At 37.0% G+C, this 20,048-nt stretch overlaps 1 protein-coding gene across 1 annotated transcript in view; it reads right to left on the reverse strand.

Moving 5' to 3' along the window:
• Nucleotides 1-20,048, reverse strand: part of LOC134748027 (uncharacterized protein CG43867) — a 425,760-nt gene that overhangs the window by 112,881 nt on the left and 292,831 nt on the right. Inside the window, exon 5 of the mRNA XM_063682745.1 lies at nt 4,722-4,760. Coding sequence (XP_063538815.1) covers nt 4,722-4,760 — 39 coding nt within the window. The remainder of the gene's footprint in view (nt 1-4,721; nt 4,761-20,048) is intronic.

Here is a 20,048-nt window from a genome sequence, read left to right on the forward strand (position 1 = left end):
TACAATTTAAACAATGTATTTTTTATGTGAAACGTAAGTGAAAATTGCCTTTAAAATTCCGTAGGGGTCGGATCAAAAAGATAATTAAATCCGACTCACGCTTGACTTCACATTTCTAATAGGTTTTCCTGTAATCTATAGGTAAAGAACTATGTAGTGTATTTTTTTTTTCAAATTTTTTGATCCAGTAGTTTCGGAGATAAAGATGGTCATTTTTTGCCTATTTTCTTGCATAACTTCTAAACTGTTTATCCTAAAATAATAATAAAAAAAATATTTGAGATCCTCATAATGAGCTCTTTCATTTGATATGTAACACAATATAGTTTAAAATACTTTATTTTTTAATTTTCTCATTTACCCCCCAAAAGTGGCCCCCATGTTTAAAATTCATTTGTTTACGTCACATGTCCGTTTGTGGGTCACAAATATACATTTGTATACCAAATTTCAACTTAATTGGTCCAGTAGTTTCGGAGAAAATAGGCTGTGACAGACGGACAGACAGACAGACAGACAGACGCACGAGTGATCCTATAAGGGTTCCGTTTTTTGCTTTTGAGGTACGGAACCCTAAAAAGTCTGACGCACTAGCCACCAATTTCCGATGGGTCTAAATTTCTTATGTAAATCTTCATAAAAGTAGATTTTGTATAATTTGTATATATAGGTAATATGTCTGAGAGCGATAAAAATGAGCCACTTTGCATACTAAGGAACCCGTTTCAATTGGTCTTGTATGTGGTTGCTATAATTGATATGATGCATTTACTAAACAGTCCTTACAATCCATAAAATTGTAATACACAACTAACCCTAAGTTTAGTTTTAATTTAGTTTAAATAGTATTAGGTATTTATTGTACCGTTAATTTCCAAGCCAATTTTTCTTTCTACTTACTTTGAGTGACAGAAGTGATCACGATTGTCCGTAAATTAAGTAGATACACTTTAGTAAATTGCCACATCTCGTAAAATGTAGAAGTACCAAAACTTCAGGTCCATTTGGTAGACAAATACGACGACCTAGATCCCGCACAATTAATTACCTACCCTGACAAAAGTCTAGCTCATCCTACAAAAATGCTCCGAATATAGCTAGTAGCGCTGAGTGTATCTTAGTTAAGTGGCTTGCCGCCACTAAATATTTATATTTTTATTTAAATGGTAAATTTCATTAAGGCCGAAATGATTGGTTACTTTAATGTAGGTATTGTATAGGTACACTGTGTCCTACATACAGCTTAGTATACTAAAGTTAGTAAATCCAACGGATCACGGGCGGTCACTCGTGTTGAGACAATAGCGAAGCTGCGCCGAAAAAATATTAGCTAAAATAGGTACCTATAGAAACATTAGTATTTATAACACACTACTCTGTTAAAATGTCAGAAATCGTAACATCACGAACACAAAACGAGAACTACAAAAATAGTTAACGCGAAAGTTAAATCCCGTATCCCGTACTAAAATTTAAATACAAAAACAAACCTGAAGAGTAGGTTTTTATAGGTTTTACTAACAAAGTCTACGTAAACTAGTATTAAACCCTTTTCGAGTGTCCAAAACGTGAAAACTTGTGGTATTTCTGAGACGTGCACAAACCGCGATCACTTGGTATTCAGCGCGCAAACACCGATAGAAAATTTTCGCTCGCCGTGGAATAGGTCCCGGTCTGAAGACAAATAAACGGACACCGACGAGGTGTTCGGAAGGTACTTTAATTGATTGATTTTTTAAAGTATTGGTTAGTGTTGGACTGAGATTTGTTGAGGAATTCTTTAGTTGCGTGAGTGTATTAAAACAGGATAGATTAACCGGTGAAATAGTATTGGAAGGTGAATCTTCATTTAGTTTTATAACTCCGTTCTGAATTTGTTGAAGAAGAAGAGATTGTTGAAGTCGCTCTTGCGGTTGAAGTGTTTCCAATGTAAGAGTAGGTATTAAAAGATAACTAAGTCACCTGCTTGTTAAGTTTGATAAGATTAGTTAATTATGTAAGACTGTTTGTTTCTCCAAGTATAGGTAGAGGACCTACATAATACCTATCTCTACCTCGATTCATTGTGTTCAGGTTAGAAAAAGCAAAGCAGATTTCGTTCACACGGGTAAGACGTTTCGTTGAATTGCAGGCAATGACATTTACGTCACCATAAATTCGAAAAGTAGGCTGGTATCCACTTTTCCACTTATTCCGCTTTTTCCAGAGTCTCGAAACACATATAAATACAAATTGCCGAAGCACTCACGCTCAAACCTAATAACATGGCGCTATTTTAAGTGTTTCACACTCTGTAATGCGTTTGCACTCCTTCCTCACGTGTAAGGACTTAATAAAATAAGTGCGAGGCTGAAACGTGTTCATTTTCTTTTCGATAGTGCGGTGAAGGAGATTGTGAAGGAAATGTCAGGTGAATGGAATTGGGGCGGAATCTTAGAAAGCGTGAAAAACTTCCTGTTGAACCTATTCATAGATGAGTACAGGACTACATTTACAAGTCCGTTTGATGGAAAATCGAATCGAAAATGACATGAATTGGCTTCGGAGCTTACACGACAATACGCTACGGTAAATTGAATTGTTACGACTTATTTGTCGACAGAGAGGTTTTCCTGGAGGGCACGTGTTGTTTAATGTTGCCAATTATCGAACCCTGAGCCACTTATTAGGCGTCTAAACAAAGCTTATTTGAGAAAGTTCCACTATAAACAGACATAGATTTTTCCCCTCACTAGCTTGGAAAGCCGTCTTTTATACTTTAAAACAAGCGGGGAAAAACGCATTTTATCCACTAGTGGGGAAAGTAATTTGACCTTGGATAGAGCGTGTTTAAGTAGCTTTTGACAGGTAACAAAACGTAAAACGCTCATAATAATGGTTCGTTCCATATTAATTATCATTAAATAAATGGTTTGATAATACCAAATTAGCTTTATTTAATGATTTTAAGTCATAAACCTTAAATTCCATAAGAAACATTAGTTTTTTTAAATGATGTTGAATGTAATTCTGAACGCACAAGTTGACTCGATGCAATTTCAAAACGCATTGTCAGAAATGTCAACATTGTCAACAAAAATTTTCTCGCCGACTCCGACACGCAAAAATACACAACTTCCAGTTTTCTGTTATAATATCGTATTATCGTAAAAAAATTAGTGATTCCAGTGATGAAGATGATCTAACGCCTGTGGATGTTGCACTTTCCTCGCTAGTGGGGGGAAAAGTTTTGTGTTACTCACGGGTGCAAATGTATTTTACTTCTCGTGTGTTGAAACCACTCGCTACGCTCAGGAATAGAATCCTTTCGCTTGCTCGTGTTTCAATTCCACACTCGCGGGTAAAATACAACTTTGCACCCTTGTATAACAAATAACTATTTCTAGCACGAACGTCATGTTCTTAGTGCTTGACAAAATAAAAACATCGACAATCCTATTGTTAACGTTAATCCTATTCCATATTTCTACCATGCACCCATTACATTCAGTGAAATTTTAAAAAGCTTTTTGCAGATTTTTTCAAAAAGGCAAAAAAGTTTTTACACCCGAAAATATGGAAAAAAAATTACAGTTTAAATAGTTCGAGAATCATAGAAAACCTGTTTTTTTTATACCACGTCGGTGGCAATCAAGCATACGGCCCGCCTGATGGCAAGCAGTTACCGTAGCCTATGAACGCCTGCAACACCGGATTACACGCGCGGTATGTTATGGTTTTATTGGCGATTTCGATTTAAAAACAATCTTGGTGTATGTGTGTCATGGAGTTTTTTTAAGTATAAAGTATGTGGGTTAAGTATTAATAAACTGATAGTTTCGTTTTTCTCGTTAATTTATTTCCAAACTGGTCACATTTGTTTATAACATTACTATGACAAAATATTTAAATCAGTACGGTTTCACTCACTATTGTTAATATGTCTCACGATAGTTTAATTTCGATTATTATGACAGTTATAAGATATCGATAATATAAGATGTAGTAATATAAGAGTAAGCGCTGGTGGCCTAATAGCGGGGCAGCGGTAAGGGCGTGCGACTTTCTATCCGGACGTCGAGGGTTCAAAGCCCGGCTCGTACCAGTCGCTTTTCGGTGAAGGAAAACATCGTGAGGAAACCGGACTAATCCCGATAAGGCCTAGTTTACCCTCTGGGTTGGAAGGTCAGATGGCAGTCGCTTTCATAAAAACTAGTACCTACGCCAATTTGGTTAGTTGCCAAGCGGACTCCAGGCTCCCATGAGCCGTAGCAAAATGCCGGGACATCGCGAAGATGAAGATGATGATAATATAAAATGTCGATAAACTAAATCTCGGAAGGAAGTCACTAGCGTTGCCTCATTCGTGCCAGAAAAATCTCTGTCTAACTATTAACGAATGTGTAATAGTGACAGGAATGTTCCCTCTTTTAATATTTATTAATACCTAAAGCTGTTAAAGATAACCAATTATTAACTACTGACAATTTAAATTTTGTAAATTTTCATATATAATTCATAAGAGGGAAATGCTTTGAAACATTTCTGCCTACTTACTTTCGTGATTATTGTTGTGAATATGGTTAATATTTAGCAATGTATTCGAAAGTTATTGAGAAAAAAAAGTAAGTTTGTGTAGTGAAAGAAATATCACTGAGGAGAAAAGCAACAAAGGGGCTTATTTGATTTGTTTTATGATGATAAAGCGATGAGAAGTGTTCTAACGTCTGGCGAAGTCTTACCAAAACTGCTATACTCCATATATCCATGTCGGTAGGTACCTGAAACAACGATCATTAACATTAGTGTCATATGTTCGAAGCAAAAGAACTAGTCCTACTGCATTACGGATGCTAGTAATCTCCTCTCCTTCTTCTTCCTGCCCTTATCCCACTTTATGTGGGGTCGGCACAACATGTTTTTCTCTTCCATTCTCCTCTATCTTTCGTCACCTCAGCACTCACTCCTTTACGGATGCTAGTAATATAGCCCGATTAAGTCAAAATGCTTACAAAAAAACCGTCCAAGTGCGAGTCGGACTCGCGCACCGAGGGTTCCGTACTTCTTAGTATTTGTTGTTATAGCAGCAACAGAAATACATCATCTGTGAAAATTTCAACTGTCTAGCTATCACGGTTCATGAGATACAGCCTGGTGACAGACAGACGGACAGATGGACAGACGGACAGACGGACAGACGGACAGATGGACAGACGGACAGACGGACAGCGGAGTCTTAGTAATAGGGTCCCGTTTTTACCCTTTGGGTACGGAACCCTAAAAAATATTACAGGGGTGGGATAGTGTCACATCACATCCTTATCTTAAACATCATTTCACTGAAAAACAAACAGCATTAGTGACATTTTAATGTGAAATTCGTAATGGTGTGGTTCGTAATGGTGGTATATTTATTGCTCACAAAGAAAAATATACTTACAGAAATACGGTCTATGAAAAATTTCAATTACGACCAACTTATAAGTAATCCAATTTGTATGTAAGTTATCCACAAGTTCCACAACGCATTCTTCGTTAGGTGGCCATTGGCCACTAATGGAAATCAGCAACATGGTTCGTCCCAAACAAACCAATGATGATATCCGCAACAGGCTTCATTTTTAGGGTTCCGTACCCAAAGGGTAAAAACGGGACCCTATTACTAAGACTCCGCTGTCCGTTTGTCCGTCCGTCTGTCCGTCTGTCTGTCTGTCACCAGGCTGTATCTCATGAACCGTGATGTCTAAGACAGTTGAAATTTTCACAGATGATGTATTTCTGTTGCCGCTATAACAACAAATACTAAAAACAGAATAATATAAATATTTAAATGGGGCTCCCATACAACAAACGTGATTTTTTTGCTGTTTTTTTCCGTAACGGTAGGGAACCCTTCGTGCGCGAGTCCGACTCGCACTTGGCCGGTTTTTAAATAATAATTTAAGCTAAATAAAAATTATATAACATCGATAACACACATCATAATGTTACGAGCAAAATGTGGCATTAAAATGTAATACAAAATGTTGCTAAGTAATTAATTCCCATATTAATATTAATATTACTTTAGGTGCATGTAGACTCGTCCCCTCAAGGACCTCTGAAATTTCAAACGATGAATCATTCATAAAGCCATCAGATGGGATCTAAAGGTTTAAAATGTTGCTTTCGAGTGGCCCTTCGTTATACATCAGGGGGGCGAGTTTTGAATTTCGAGCGCTCGATTTCGTGTGGCTCCCTTCAAAATCTCCACTATTAGGCATTTAAATTGTACTAATATAATTGAAAACGAGTGTTCAATACCACTAGATTCTCAATTTCTATCGCTCGTATTTAAAAAATAGCATTTCGCCGTTTTCCACAGATTTTCGAGTGACAAAATCGAGCGCTCGAAATTCAAAAATCGGCCCCCAGGTCCCACCCGGTAAATCTCCTTGAATAATGTAGGGATTTGTTGAGATTGAACTCAAAATTAATAAAGGACTTTTAGGATTACGGAAAAATACTCGGTGTAAGTAAGTCGAAAACTTCTTTTATGTAACCAGTCTCGATGTTACTGCAAAAACCCGGTTTTAGTTAAAAACCATTATTCCTAATGAAAGCTAGTTTTCCCAAGTGCCTAGTCAAAACTAGTTTCTTTAATACCACCTATTTATCACCATGGCACTTTAGAAAAAAGAAAACAGTTTAGTCCAAATGATAGGACAAGTAGGAAAACTAGATTTTTAATATAACATCTACAACATCGGATTAAAACTCTTAATTTCTCATTCTATTGACAGATTAAGGATGGCAAATAAAGAAGTCTTATGTTATCTTATCAAATATCAAATTCGCTTGAACGGACTACACGTACGTCCTGCGGGCAAGGGAAGGCGGAAATTGGCGAATGACGGTTGTCAACGTCCTACCGGGCCAATCAAACTACTAATTACCCCGGCAATACGAACTAGTGCTGGAAAAGACTCGAGTCTTTCGAGTCTTGACCTTTGAGATGACTCGAAGGTGGACCGAGTGGCCGCATTCACCGTCCGACCCGGCGAATCAGCGGAATAATTACATGGACAATTTGAATAAGTATTGGTAAAGACTTGTCTTTCGAGTCCTCACATACGACACGATTCCGAGTGGCGGCTTTCACCGTCCGAGCAGGCCAAGCAACACTTGCAAGCAATTTGAAATACTGATGGCAATGACTCGAGTTTTTGAGGCTTTGAGCGTGAGTGACAGAAATCACCGTCCGAGAGGGCCGGGCAATCAACCGGCAATTTGATTTAGGGTTGTTACCGAACTCTTCTGAAATAGTTATTTGTGCAACAAGAGATGTACAATAACTTTGCTCTCGTGTTGCACACATAATTTTTGACCTCAGTAGTGAGAACATATTAAAGGTTAAAATGTATTTCGAATTACACAGAATAAACAGAAAAAAAAAGTATTATGATAAGGGCCCAGATATCGTTCCTCCCGTTAGGCTAAACGGGACAGAATTAAAAACTGTAAATAGTTTTAAGTATCTAGGGCACGTTTTGACAGACAGACTAAAGGACGATGACGATCTCGAAAGACAGCGGCGGGCCATAGCGATGAGAAGCAACATGTTGGCGCGTCGGTTTGCTCACTGTTCCGACCAAGCTAAAATAACTTTGATACGATACGATACGATACGAGACGAGACGAGACGAGACCGTAGTATGAAGTTCACGGCCATCACTAAATTAAAAAGCTACATTGTTTCACTCCCTGGAGTGAGGAAAGTCGCACTTCCCTCACTCCAGGGAGTGACGAAAGTAGGCTTGTTCGAGCTGCTGAGGTGAAAAATAAATACTTCGTAGCGCGTTGTTGTGAAATCGTGTCACGCGACGCGCAGCGGAAGTCTTCAAATTCCGACAAAAAGGGGATAGAATAGGCAGGTATATCATCTTCCAATAAGAGTTCTTGCCTACTGACGTCCAGTTTTTTGCGGGATACGATTTTCTGCAGTAATATAGTAACGTTCACACGAGCATTCTGTTTGCGGGATACTACTGCAGGCGCGGCTTCCTCTAAGGAGCGCTTGTGCAGTGCACTCCCATAAATAATCATAATGAAATTATAGTGCCTAATTAATATATTACTCTTTAAGATCTATCGTACAAAAGTAAAATACCAATTAAATAATTACCTTTATTCATTATAAGTTTATAGACGGCCTATACTACTCGGCCTACTCCTATAATTTCATAGGAATCATAGGTAACGCGCGAAGCGGAGCGCTTTGGATTGCGCTCCTATGAAAAAGATTTAGTACATAAAATCAATAGGAAATTCAATGAGAGCGAAAGAGAAGTTTCGCTACAGTTCCGCACGTGAAACAGAAGATTTTCTATGAAGAAAGAGGTAAAATTGGAGCGGCGCTCCGTAGCCCGTTTGACCTTGCGCCCTCTCGTCGAATACGCGCGCATTGTGCGCGCCATATTGTCACTTGTTTGTAAACAGACCTTAGTTAGTAGTCAATTTTAAAGTACGCGCGTGAATGGAATTTTGGCATTTTTTTATTATAAATAATTAACCAAGAGTTTAAGCAGTAAGTGCACATAATTTGTTTGTTGTGAGGTATTTAAAATGAATGAATTTAACGGGAGAATGTGAAAAAAGTTTACAAAATCGACTCGAGTTCAATATAAAAGGAAAACCTTGAACTTTCGTAACAATGTTCGTCAAAAACAAAAACTTATATGTCATTAAATAAGATCAATATGCAAAAACACCGTGGTTGTGTTATGTCGCTGTGATAAAAGTAACTAGGTGTTTTAGTTTATCGTGTTACCTACCTAAGTACATATGTCTTGTTTGGAGCGGGCGCGGGCGGGCCGGGCGACGGCTGTGCGGTGAGTTTGCTTGGACCGAAACCGATGTGTTAACAATTTAGCACATATTTCCATAAAATTTTAAAACAACATTCACAACCTAGAATCCATTTGTAAAATGAACTGCAGTTAGCGTCTATCGGTCGTCAAGATATTCGTAATAGCGAAATTCTATAAGAGAGTTCAATGACCGTATTTTGTGTGGGTTAATTGAATGTGTAGTTTTTTACTGTGATAGTGAACACCCATAATATAGAATCACCAGCCGCCGCTGTACTACTGCACTCATACTACAGAAAACTGGATCCTGCGAAAAAAACCGTACCCGCAAAAAACTGGACGTCAGTGGGAAAGCGGCTTAACATCTGTTTCACCAAATTAATAGAACATCTCAACTTTAGACCATTTATTAATTTTGTAAAGTTTATTTAGGTATATCGGAAAATATGTAGCAGGTTTCCATGGCAGTTAATTATAAATTCATAAAGGGCAGGTCGAGAGTTCATATCGGTTGTGCAAGTGCGGAAGAAATGGAACTCGAGGTCCGTAATAATTGTAGGTAAATGCAGATCGTCCTTATAATGGTTTGCTTGCATTCGAAAAACGACTAGAATGTCACTCTAGTCCGGGATATCCTTTGAAATCTTTCACTTACTAAGTGCAGTTTATACATTTTAATACTCATTTAATTATGAACCTTATTGTCTGTGAATAAAATATATCATTGAATATATGTTTAAATTAAGTTACTGCGTCTGTGTGTGGCAGAATGACTGTTGCTTGTTTTGTTTTACTTCTAATACTGCTGATACCTAAATGGGGGTGCGTGGATGTGTTTCAATATTGCTCGGTCGTTAATAAAGTATCTTCTTATTATTATAGGCTTAGAGTTGGACGATTTTGATAGCACACGCAGTGCAAGTGTTATTTTAAACGTCAAACTTCTATGAAATTATAACGTATAAATAACACTTGCACTGCGTAAGCTATCAAAATCGTTGCAGACTTATCTTGGTATAACTCTAATCATAGGCTGAAAATTTTGATTTTAGTATGAAATCTATTTGAGTTGAGTTCTAAATAAATAAAAACACGACATATTATTCATATTCAAGAAATGCGGATCATTATAATAATGAATAACTCTATAAATTAGAGGCATATTGAAATGCTGTCATGCTGTCATAAATATATGAATGCCTACGCCTATACATTGATTTAGATTTTCACATTATACATACTTATACATTTTTTAAACTAAACCAAGACTGTCGACAAATAAACTTGAAATTACATCCAACATTTCGCATTGAAGGCTCTATGAAAACGTGTATTTGCGTGCACTCTCGTTCGCTTAAAAACATCCAATAAACACCATAGAATTTCACTTGACATTTCGCTCGCTCCGCACCTCGCTCAATGACGATGGCGGCCTAATCCGCTGAGCCCGCCATCATCTACAGACAAAATTAATGGACGCCCGTGACTTCAAACTGGCTTTTTTAGGCATTTGTGTAATCGTTTTTGGGGTTCCGTAGTTCGTGAGTGAAATTACCCGTTGATACAAAGTGCGAAGAAAAAAACCAACTGAAAAAATTCTCTAGGAAATCAGAGTAGAAATCGAACATTGTACTTAAGCTAACTCCGGTCTCATCAGTCAGCCGTTCTATCAACTTTACACTGTGAAACATATTCCTGGCAAAATGATATATCTCCTCTCCTCTAACCCAACTCTCTCTCTCTCTCTCTTTAAAGGGGCCCACAGATTATCAGTCCACCGGACGATATTAGCCTGTCAGTTAGAACAAAAAGTTGACAGCTAGGAACATCTGACAGGCTGATATCGTCCGGCGGCCTAATCAATGAACTGTCGCTCACGCTATTTCTGGACCGATACGACCTTCAAACCTTTATTAAGAAACCGTACTCCCATATTAAAGGGCGGCAACGCACTTGTAACTCCTCTGGTATTGCAGGTTTCCATGGGGGACGGTAAGCAATGACACAGGCGATTCATCTGCTCGTTTGTCTCCTATACGTACGCAAAAACGTGAAACCAGTCGAAAACTCCATAACCAGTTACGACCTTTTCGCACTAAGGGTGAAATAAAAAAGGCACTCACCAAACAATCCCCAGCATTTAATAAATTTAAAGCGTATCACTCCCATTTCTCGCGAAACAAACAAAATATTTCATACATTTTATATTAACTCAATCACGTGATCAAAGAACTGAGGTTGGGTGAACCCGGGATTCAAACACAAGTAAAATATTCAGTGCATTAACTTTAAAAAACGGAAAAGTTGAAAAATCTTTTACTCCCTGTTATAATATTTAGGCCAATTTATATTGTAAGAGTTTAACAATTAATATATAAATAAATATTATAGGATAAATTTAAACCAGATCAACCTAGTCCGTCCCACAGTAAGCTCAGTAAGGCCAGTGTAGTGGGTACTAGACGAGGAAATATGTATGTATACATAGAACATACATAACTCAGGGACAAATTTCCTAAACATTACTACGATAAAAAATCGAATGAAACCCTAACTTGAGAATCAACAAATATCAATAGGTACCTATGGAATAAATCGACACTGTATTACGTATTTAAGTATTTTGAAATTGATACACAAAAAGTAGAATTAAATAGTCAGCTGCACGATAAGTACGATAACTGACCCTTCCGCAATTTGCATAGCTCGTATAGTAGATATGCTGACTTAGCTTTTATATGAAGTTCACGAATTTTACTTGTACTGCGTTGGAAGGTTTGCTCCTCCTCCCAAATGCTTCGTTATACTCCACTGCGTTGCTACTTCAAAGATTTTTCCAGTCTTTGTGGATTTCCCCATAAAAAGCTAGTGGAAAAGGCACGCAATGATGGAGTAACGTTTTATTTACAAGATATTATTATAAGTTACTTTATTGTGCTCAGTTTAGAAGAAATATTTCTAGTACCATGCCGGAAATCGGGATAAATGTAGAAGCCAAGTTACAACATTAGCTTTTTATATCGACTTAAACTGAGCTTGAACAAATAAAAAAAAATAAAAAAAACTACAGATTTAATTTTATTATCGTTTTAAATCAGTCAAAGTAAATATCTAGCCGTAATTTAGCCCAAAGACAGGATATTGGTAATTTTAACGGCAAAATAGCTTTATCTTTTTATAAGGTACCCCGTTCCGTATTAAAATAAGTAACTAAAGTAAAGGCATCCATAATTTCTTGCTACAGTCCCAATTTGGCAACATTTACACACACAAGAGAATTAAGTAGACATAGAGTGCTCACTCCATACATCAGTTTTGTTACCAAAAATACTATTATTTTCGAAGTCGACATCTAGTCTAGCGTCGGAATAGTGGAATTATCAATACTGCTACTCGACACTAGATGTCACTTGTGTAGCGACTGACAAAAAGTGTATTGCTCAACTATTTACAACTAATATTATAAGCAGAAGGAGTTGAAAATAATGAAAATAGAGTTAATCCGGTTATAATATTAGCTGAAAATCGTTGCTGATAATTCCGCTCCTTGACGCTAGATGTCGACTACGAAAATAATAGTCATTTTGATAACAAGACTGATGTATGGAGTGAGCACTATGTCTACATAATTCTCATTGACTATATAAAGCAGTGTAACGCCGTTACAACCCAACGATGAAACACACAAGCCAAATTATTGCTCAGCCAGAAAATTAAATGGCAATAAATCAATACTCTTCAAGGAAATTATCCGGGTCAAATTAAACCGGATGACCCGGATATTTTGCCCCCCGTGCTCGTAATTCTCATTAGTATTCATTATTTAAATACCTTCATTAGCCACACGGATCAAAACGAGCCTAAAATTGTTTTGAATACCGAAACAAAAACATTTGTACGAGACAAACACACAAAAAACTTTCAAAAAATAGGCCAGAGACTTGAAGGTTCGCAGTATGATGTATGTGATTTTATTATTTAAATTATATATTTTTGCGCGCTGCCAGGTTTACACCATTTAATGTCGTTTGTTATATTAGTAGAAAAAGAACGCTTTTTGTTGTCATTATCGCATGAGCAAAAATAATAAGCTTGCTGGGAGCATTAAACTGTTAACAACACCGTAGGCGTCTTTTCATCCATTTATCACGGTAAGGTTCACGCTAAGCATTTATATTATTGTTTTCCCTATGCAGAGTTTAATCAAACATAACATAGGCTTATTCTCAGCATCGCACGTGATAAACAGTATAGTTGAATGTATGCGAGCACGTTTAATCCGGCAAATGCTGGTTACGCCCGATAGGGACGGCCCGATACCGTTACCTGATCAAGCGGGATATAACCGGCATTACCGCGGGGCTGACATACTTTGAAAGGTATTTCGTTATTTCCTTTTCAAATGTTACCTAATGTATGAGATATAAACATAGGTACTTCAACTGTTTTTATTTTCAAAATTATGGTATACAGATTATTATATTTTCATTTGCAAATTACTCAGACTCCTCTGTCCGTCTGTCCGTCCGTCTGTCTGTCTGTCACCAGGCTGTGTCTTATAAACTGTGATAGCTAGACAGTTGAGATTTTCACGGATGATGATGATGGTATTTCTGTTGCCGCTATAACAACAAATACTAAAGAGAAAGAAACCCTCGGTGGGCGAGTCCGACTCGCAGTTGTCCGGTTTTTTCGTACTTGTTTGAGCAACAATGAATCTAAGAAGTGACTAGTTTTTTCATTCACTTTGGACTAATACTAAGTGGACAATGTATATAATACAAAAACGATTACACGGTTTGTAAGGGTTCAAGTATTACTTGGGTTGACACTTACTTTGGCCCTTTGCCCAGCAGTGGGACACTCAAATAGGTTAAGAAAAGAAAGAAGAAGATACTTACTTTGAGGGTTAGAAGAATATCCAGTATAATATATACTTAAAACAGAAGCGAAGCGTCCTTAATTCAAGAGTAAATTGGGATTTTCCGTGCTTTCCATGATCTTCACCTAGCCTATATTCTAAAACCGATAGCATAACCAGGGGTCTTCCCTTCGCCGATGCCGGTAATATATGCATGGCACGGCACGGCCCGGTTAAGGCCGCGCTTACGCCGGGTTAGGGGCGCACCTTTACCCGATTCCGTGCAACTCTCATTCTTATTACTTATTCTATGAAATGCTGCAAGCAATTTGTGCTGCTGTCTAATGCAAATTAATGATAAGAAATATTTTTGAAACCACTTTTGTGTAATATTCACTGGTTGGGTTTTCCTAGGTCTAAGCTAGAGCTATTTAACCGGTTTATTTATAACCGATTAATTTTATAATTAACATGAAAAACATATTATTGTTTGGTATATGATACATGATAGTATTATTATTCTAGGAGCCTTTTTACCTGGTAATAATCACTTTTTTTTTTCAGAGAAACCGTATTACAAAATACATGACACACACATTTTTATTTCTGAGAATATGACTGAAAAGTTCAAGGAAATTTAAAAGACAAAAGAACTTTATTTGTTGCAGTTCAAACTTGTTTAATATATTAATTATATACATCTTTGCCTTTATACAATGACAACAAGGCAAATTTTCTACGTTTTGCAAAGGATAAAGATTAAAAGGTGAACTTGTGAACGTTAGTCATTATACGCCCGGATTAAAATGTTCGAGCTGGTTGTAGCTCGGAGTTATTCTTAAGTTGTTATTAAAAATACAACACACAATTTACTATGTTTATAAATTGTTTCTAAAGAATGAATGAAAGAAGTTTCGGGCTGGAATATGTATTTCTTCAGCAGTTTAATATTATTTTATTGGTTCAAAGAACATTAAGTAGGTATTACACTAGATATCTATAATGTCTAAGTAGTATAACTAACTTGGTATGACTTTAGATTCTAAACTCCAATGGGGTCCCCATATTGATACTCTTTCGAATAGACTGAGTTCTGCAGCTTTTGCAGTGAGCAAAATCCGTCAGTTAACTGATGTGAAAACAGCTCGATTAGTATATTTTAGTTACTTCCATAGCGTTATGTCATATGGTATTTTACTGTGGGGTGGTGCTTCAGAGATAAATACCATTTTTGTTCTGCAGAAGAGGGCTATTCGAGCAATATATAAAATGAACCATAGAGACTCACTTACAGATAAATTTAAGGAAATTGACATAATGACAGTGCACTGTCAATATATTTATGAGAATATTATGTATGTACATAAAAACATTGCCAGTTTTAAGAAAAACTGTGACATACATAACATTAATACTAGAAATAAGCATAAGCTTGCAGTACCCTTCACTCGGCTCCATAAAATTAAAAAATCATTCATGGGTAACTGTGTAAGATTTTATAATAAACTTCCAAATATCATCACTGAATTATCTGTTAATAAATTTAAAAAAATATGTAAAACGTAAACTTATCTCTAAAGCCTACATAAATGATGACACAAGACTACATGAATGATGTAAACACCGTGGGATTGTGATTGAAAATAATTAATTATTTATTGTTGTGTTAATAATGATGAAATTGATAATTCAATTAATACCTATATTAGGTAATCCGTATTTTTTGACATTTAGATTTTTATTCTAGAAAGTTTCTAGACTAGTATTTTTTATACAATTTTGGTGTTTGACGATCCTTTTGTGAATTCTTATTATTAAGTTTGACATATCTATAATAATTCAATGTTTTTAAGAATAATAATAACTGCATCAATAAATTGCTCGGATATTTAGATTAGGTAATATTTAAAACTTGACAATTTAAAAGTGCTTGTTGCTAGGCCTATTTGAATAAAGAATATATTGACTCTTGACTCTATACATATAAACTTGTAGAAATCTTGGAGATTTGGTATTTTTGTATGTATTATTTAAGCTAATTTGTAATGTATTACAAACCTGTTGGCAAACCTTAATAAATAAAAATATGCATCTTCCAATTTTATTGCCAACACTATTAGGTACATGCATCGTCTTGGTGGAAGAGGTTGGCTGTAATCTTGTAGTGGACGGCAATAAAATCCCAAAGGTGTCGCGTTTTAAGTACCTCGGCTCTATGCTGACACATGACTCAAAAATCGACCAAGATGTGGACCATCGAATTAATACGGCTTGCCTTAAATGGAGAACGCTGTCCGGCGTTCTGTGTGATAGAAAAGTGCCAATAAAAACTAAGGGCAAAGTATATAAGGCGGCCTTCAGACCTACCATGACATATGGTTCCGAATGCTGGGCAACTTTGAGGAAGCACGAGCAAAAGCTCTACACAGCAGAGATGAAAATGCTCCGGTGGGCAGGAGGCGTGACGCGCTTAGATAAAGTACGGAACGAATATGTAAGAGGTTCCTTCGAAGTTGCACCAATAGCCGAGAAGGTCAAGGAGGGGCGACTAAGATGGTACGGGCACGTCATGAGGCGACACGATAGCCACCCCGTAAAAACAATGCTGAACATTAATAGCACGCAGCGACCAAGAGGCAGAGGCAGACCGCCCGCTACTTGGTGGTACACCGTCGAAAGGGACCTAAAAACTCAGAATATCCCATTGTTGACAACCCAGGACAGACTGGCCTGGCGCAAGCGCACAAGAAGGCCCGACCCCAAATGAAGTTGGGATTAAGGGCAGGAAGAAGAAGAATACATGCATATTGTGTGAAAGCTTTTTTGTTACTTTACGATACAATACAATTCAACACTGCAATAATATAAATCACCTAATCGGCAGTTTGTTCCGGGATAACATCCTGAGACCATAATGCTCCGTTAGCAAATTAGCAATAATTAATGACAAAGAATGTCACGGTCATAAATCAGATGGCACCAAGATTAACCGGGCATATCTTTTACACCTTAACCGGATTTTGCCTGGTGTCGTTCGACGTGAAGCGAATATATTAGCGGGTATTTTCGCCCCGGGCCACTTTTATCCAGATACCCGGGCACATGATTATCTGCGTTTTCTGGTTACTTCGTTTGGCCGTGCTTTGTTTTAATCTTTGTTTGTTACTCATTTTCTTAGAATGTTTCCGGTAACTTTTTTCTATATTTTCTGTATAAATGTTATGTGCAAAGATGTGAGGAAAAGATAACATTAGGGTAACAATAGTAGGAGCTTCGTAAGTCGTAACAGCTTTACAACGAATACTTTAAAACCTAACTAAACCCAAATCTTCTATGTACATTGTACAGTCACCTGCAATATTATGGCTCTACAAATAAGATCGTGTCAGATATTTATGCGGCCTTGAACATATTATTGCAGGGGACTGTACAGTTACAACTAGTTATAAGTTCGACACTTTGAAGTGTATTATGTATACGCTGAACCTTACAGTTACAATAATCCTTCCGTAGATCAAATCCAGCCCTGGCTCAATAATATAGCTTTCCTTATGCCTAAGTAACAAAGAAAAACACGTACTTTGGCATTTCTATTTATATTTTATGCCAGTTTTCATCACACTTGCTCGAAAAAGATTTTATTTTATGCAGGTGTACTGAAGGACAAAGGCCTATATTGTTGTGGAGTAATGGATTGTAAAAAAAGGTATAACTCCCTAGGGAGTTATAGCATTTTATATAAATATTTATAGCTTTATTTATTATGGCACTAATTCATGTGAACCGAGTAGGTTATAAATAAAATACTTATTTAAAGTCAAGGTATATAAGATTTACTACTTTTGTTTGTTTAAAATATTTAATTTGATTAATTTAATAGCAGTTTAAAATATTCTAACACAATTTTCAATCGTGACTGAATGCCGGACAGGTCTGACGTGTCTTCAATGCCTCCTAACCTGTCAAAAAATGACAATATGGCGGACGGTTCTTTGCGATGTCAACGTATTTAAGAATTATTCCATTTAAAATTCAGTTTTTTCTTCGCAAGTGTAATGAAAAACATTGTGTGTAACTCCGGGGGTAAGAATATTGCAAACTGCTCCCCTCGCTGCACAATGTACTATTTACTAACAATCTATGCTCTCATTGGAAAATCTTGATCATGATAGCAAAAAAGGGTACCCATTTTTTCAGTCAATTGGTTACGTTTTCAATACAACCTTCACGACTGTAACGGAATGGACATCCAAAAAATGCGAGAACATGCTGGGATATTTTTAACAGTATTAGGATGGAAAAATCTAGTCGTGATTCAGAAAATCTGAACCAAACGTTAGGAGAAAGGCATTAGATTTTGATCGGGTAACACTTGCAACGTGGATACTTACATAAATATTTCGCGATTAAGTTTTGCTCATTTGATATAGGTGTTTAAATAAATTAATCATACGAGCAAATTTTTGAACGAGTCACATACATTTTTTCTTAGGTTAATCAAGTCGTTCTTCTATTTTAAAATTACAAATACCGTTTCTTTTTGCAATACGTCAATCAATATAGATATTCCTTAAATTTGAAACGCATCAACACAAAGGGTTTTGATTACCGTAAATAGTGACACGATGTCAATAAATAGCGCGGCATCAAGTTAATTGCGCATTTCGCAGATCGTTAACGCTGACGTTTCCGGGTATTCCGGGTGATTTCCATTTGAACCGGCTCTTGGACCGGCCGGGCGGCGGCAGGGCTGTTTGCTGAGCGTGTTTTATTAAAGCGGCGAAACCGGGTTATTGACAATTCACTCGAATTGGCAGAAGTTGACGCGACACGTGTCTAATTCTACTCATGTGTTTAGGTGGCGATGTCATCGTACTGTAAAATTTTGCAAAAATGTCGCCATTTAAAATTTGACAGTTCGGCAGAAAGAAAATTTGTAAGGTATTAAAAAACCGTGCACTCCGAGTTTGACAGCTGATGCTGTTGGCGCTGCACATGTTTTGTGGTAACTAAATTGTTAAAAGTCAAATTGTGACAGCCAGAGTCATCGCATAATGTACGGAGCCGTATTACATCTACATTAGCTATGAAATTCAAATCATGATTTTACAAATCTTTATTAGGACTTTCTTGCACAATCAATTATACCTTGAATATATTATATCAGAAAAGATTAACATAATGTTTTTCGTCCTGATTATGGCAAAAGCCTGATGGTAACCGGACATTGTATTGTAGGCGTTTGCTACTATAACTATAACGAATCATATAGGTATGTCATTTTAACCCCACAGAAATCAGCCTGTATCGTACTTCAAATCAATCCTCTGTTCCTCAAATCAGTGCGGTCTGATTAATACCAAATTGTCGGGTCCTTCTCAAGTTGACCGAGTAATTTCGAGGACCCGACCACAGATAATTAATGTTACAGAGTAACAGCCATTCCATTGAAACGCGCGCCCGCAAAAGCTGAGTACATTTTCTACCTGAACAAGCGAGAGGGTGTCAAAATTGGTAAACGGGGTTCTCCTACGATTTCTCGAAGCTCGTGTGCAGAGTGGAGAAATGTAATTTCTTAGCACAGTTGTATGAAGCTGTTGCTCTGTAATCTCGTCTCGGCCCTCTGTGACTCGTGTCTCGTGTCAGATGTGTCACAATCAATATGGAGTAGCAATTAAGTCTGGGTGATCACAGCGAAGATTGCTATAAATGCGAGCATAATTGAGATATTCATATGGTGATATGTCTCCTGCTTTTAATTATAATATATACGGATCGATCAAATATTTATTTTTGTTATTTGTCCCATCAGGCAGTAGATATTAGAAACACAATTTGGTAAATGTTGTATGACATTCTTTGAATAACTTTTAACTACCACAAAAATGCATAATTCGTTTATGACAAACCGTGGGTTAAAAGAGTGCAATGGTAAGTACCGTGACATGAAAGTGACAAGAGAGAGGTGATAATAAAGTAGTTGTTAATGATACGTACAAATATATGTAGGTACATAATGTATGTATTTGTTGTCAGGCAATATTATATTTCAGGGATTTGTACATAAAGGGAACACCCGCTGGGCTGATAGGATAGATCTTTGAAGAAAACCTTTCATCCATTCGCTACACCCTTCAACTACAATTGAAGCACATGTGATGAAAATTGCACTTACATCTAAAGAGACTATGTCCTCAATAGCAGTCTAATAGGAGGTTTTGTACTGCAATCACAAGCAGATCCCAAATCCCTAGACAGCCAGTCCCTTGAGCAAAAGACAATGGGCCTCTAATTTGGCCAGGCGCTTCCTCGGACCCTCTAGACCTCAATCAATAGCTATTCAGCGATAAGCTGACAGA

Source organism: Cydia strobilella, chromosome 15 (assembly GCF_947568885.1).
Source record: "Cydia strobilella chromosome 15, ilCydStro3.1, whole genome shotgun sequence".
In the NCBI taxonomy this organism is placed as follows: domain Eukaryota; kingdom Metazoa; phylum Arthropoda; class Insecta; order Lepidoptera; family Tortricidae; genus Cydia; species Cydia strobilella.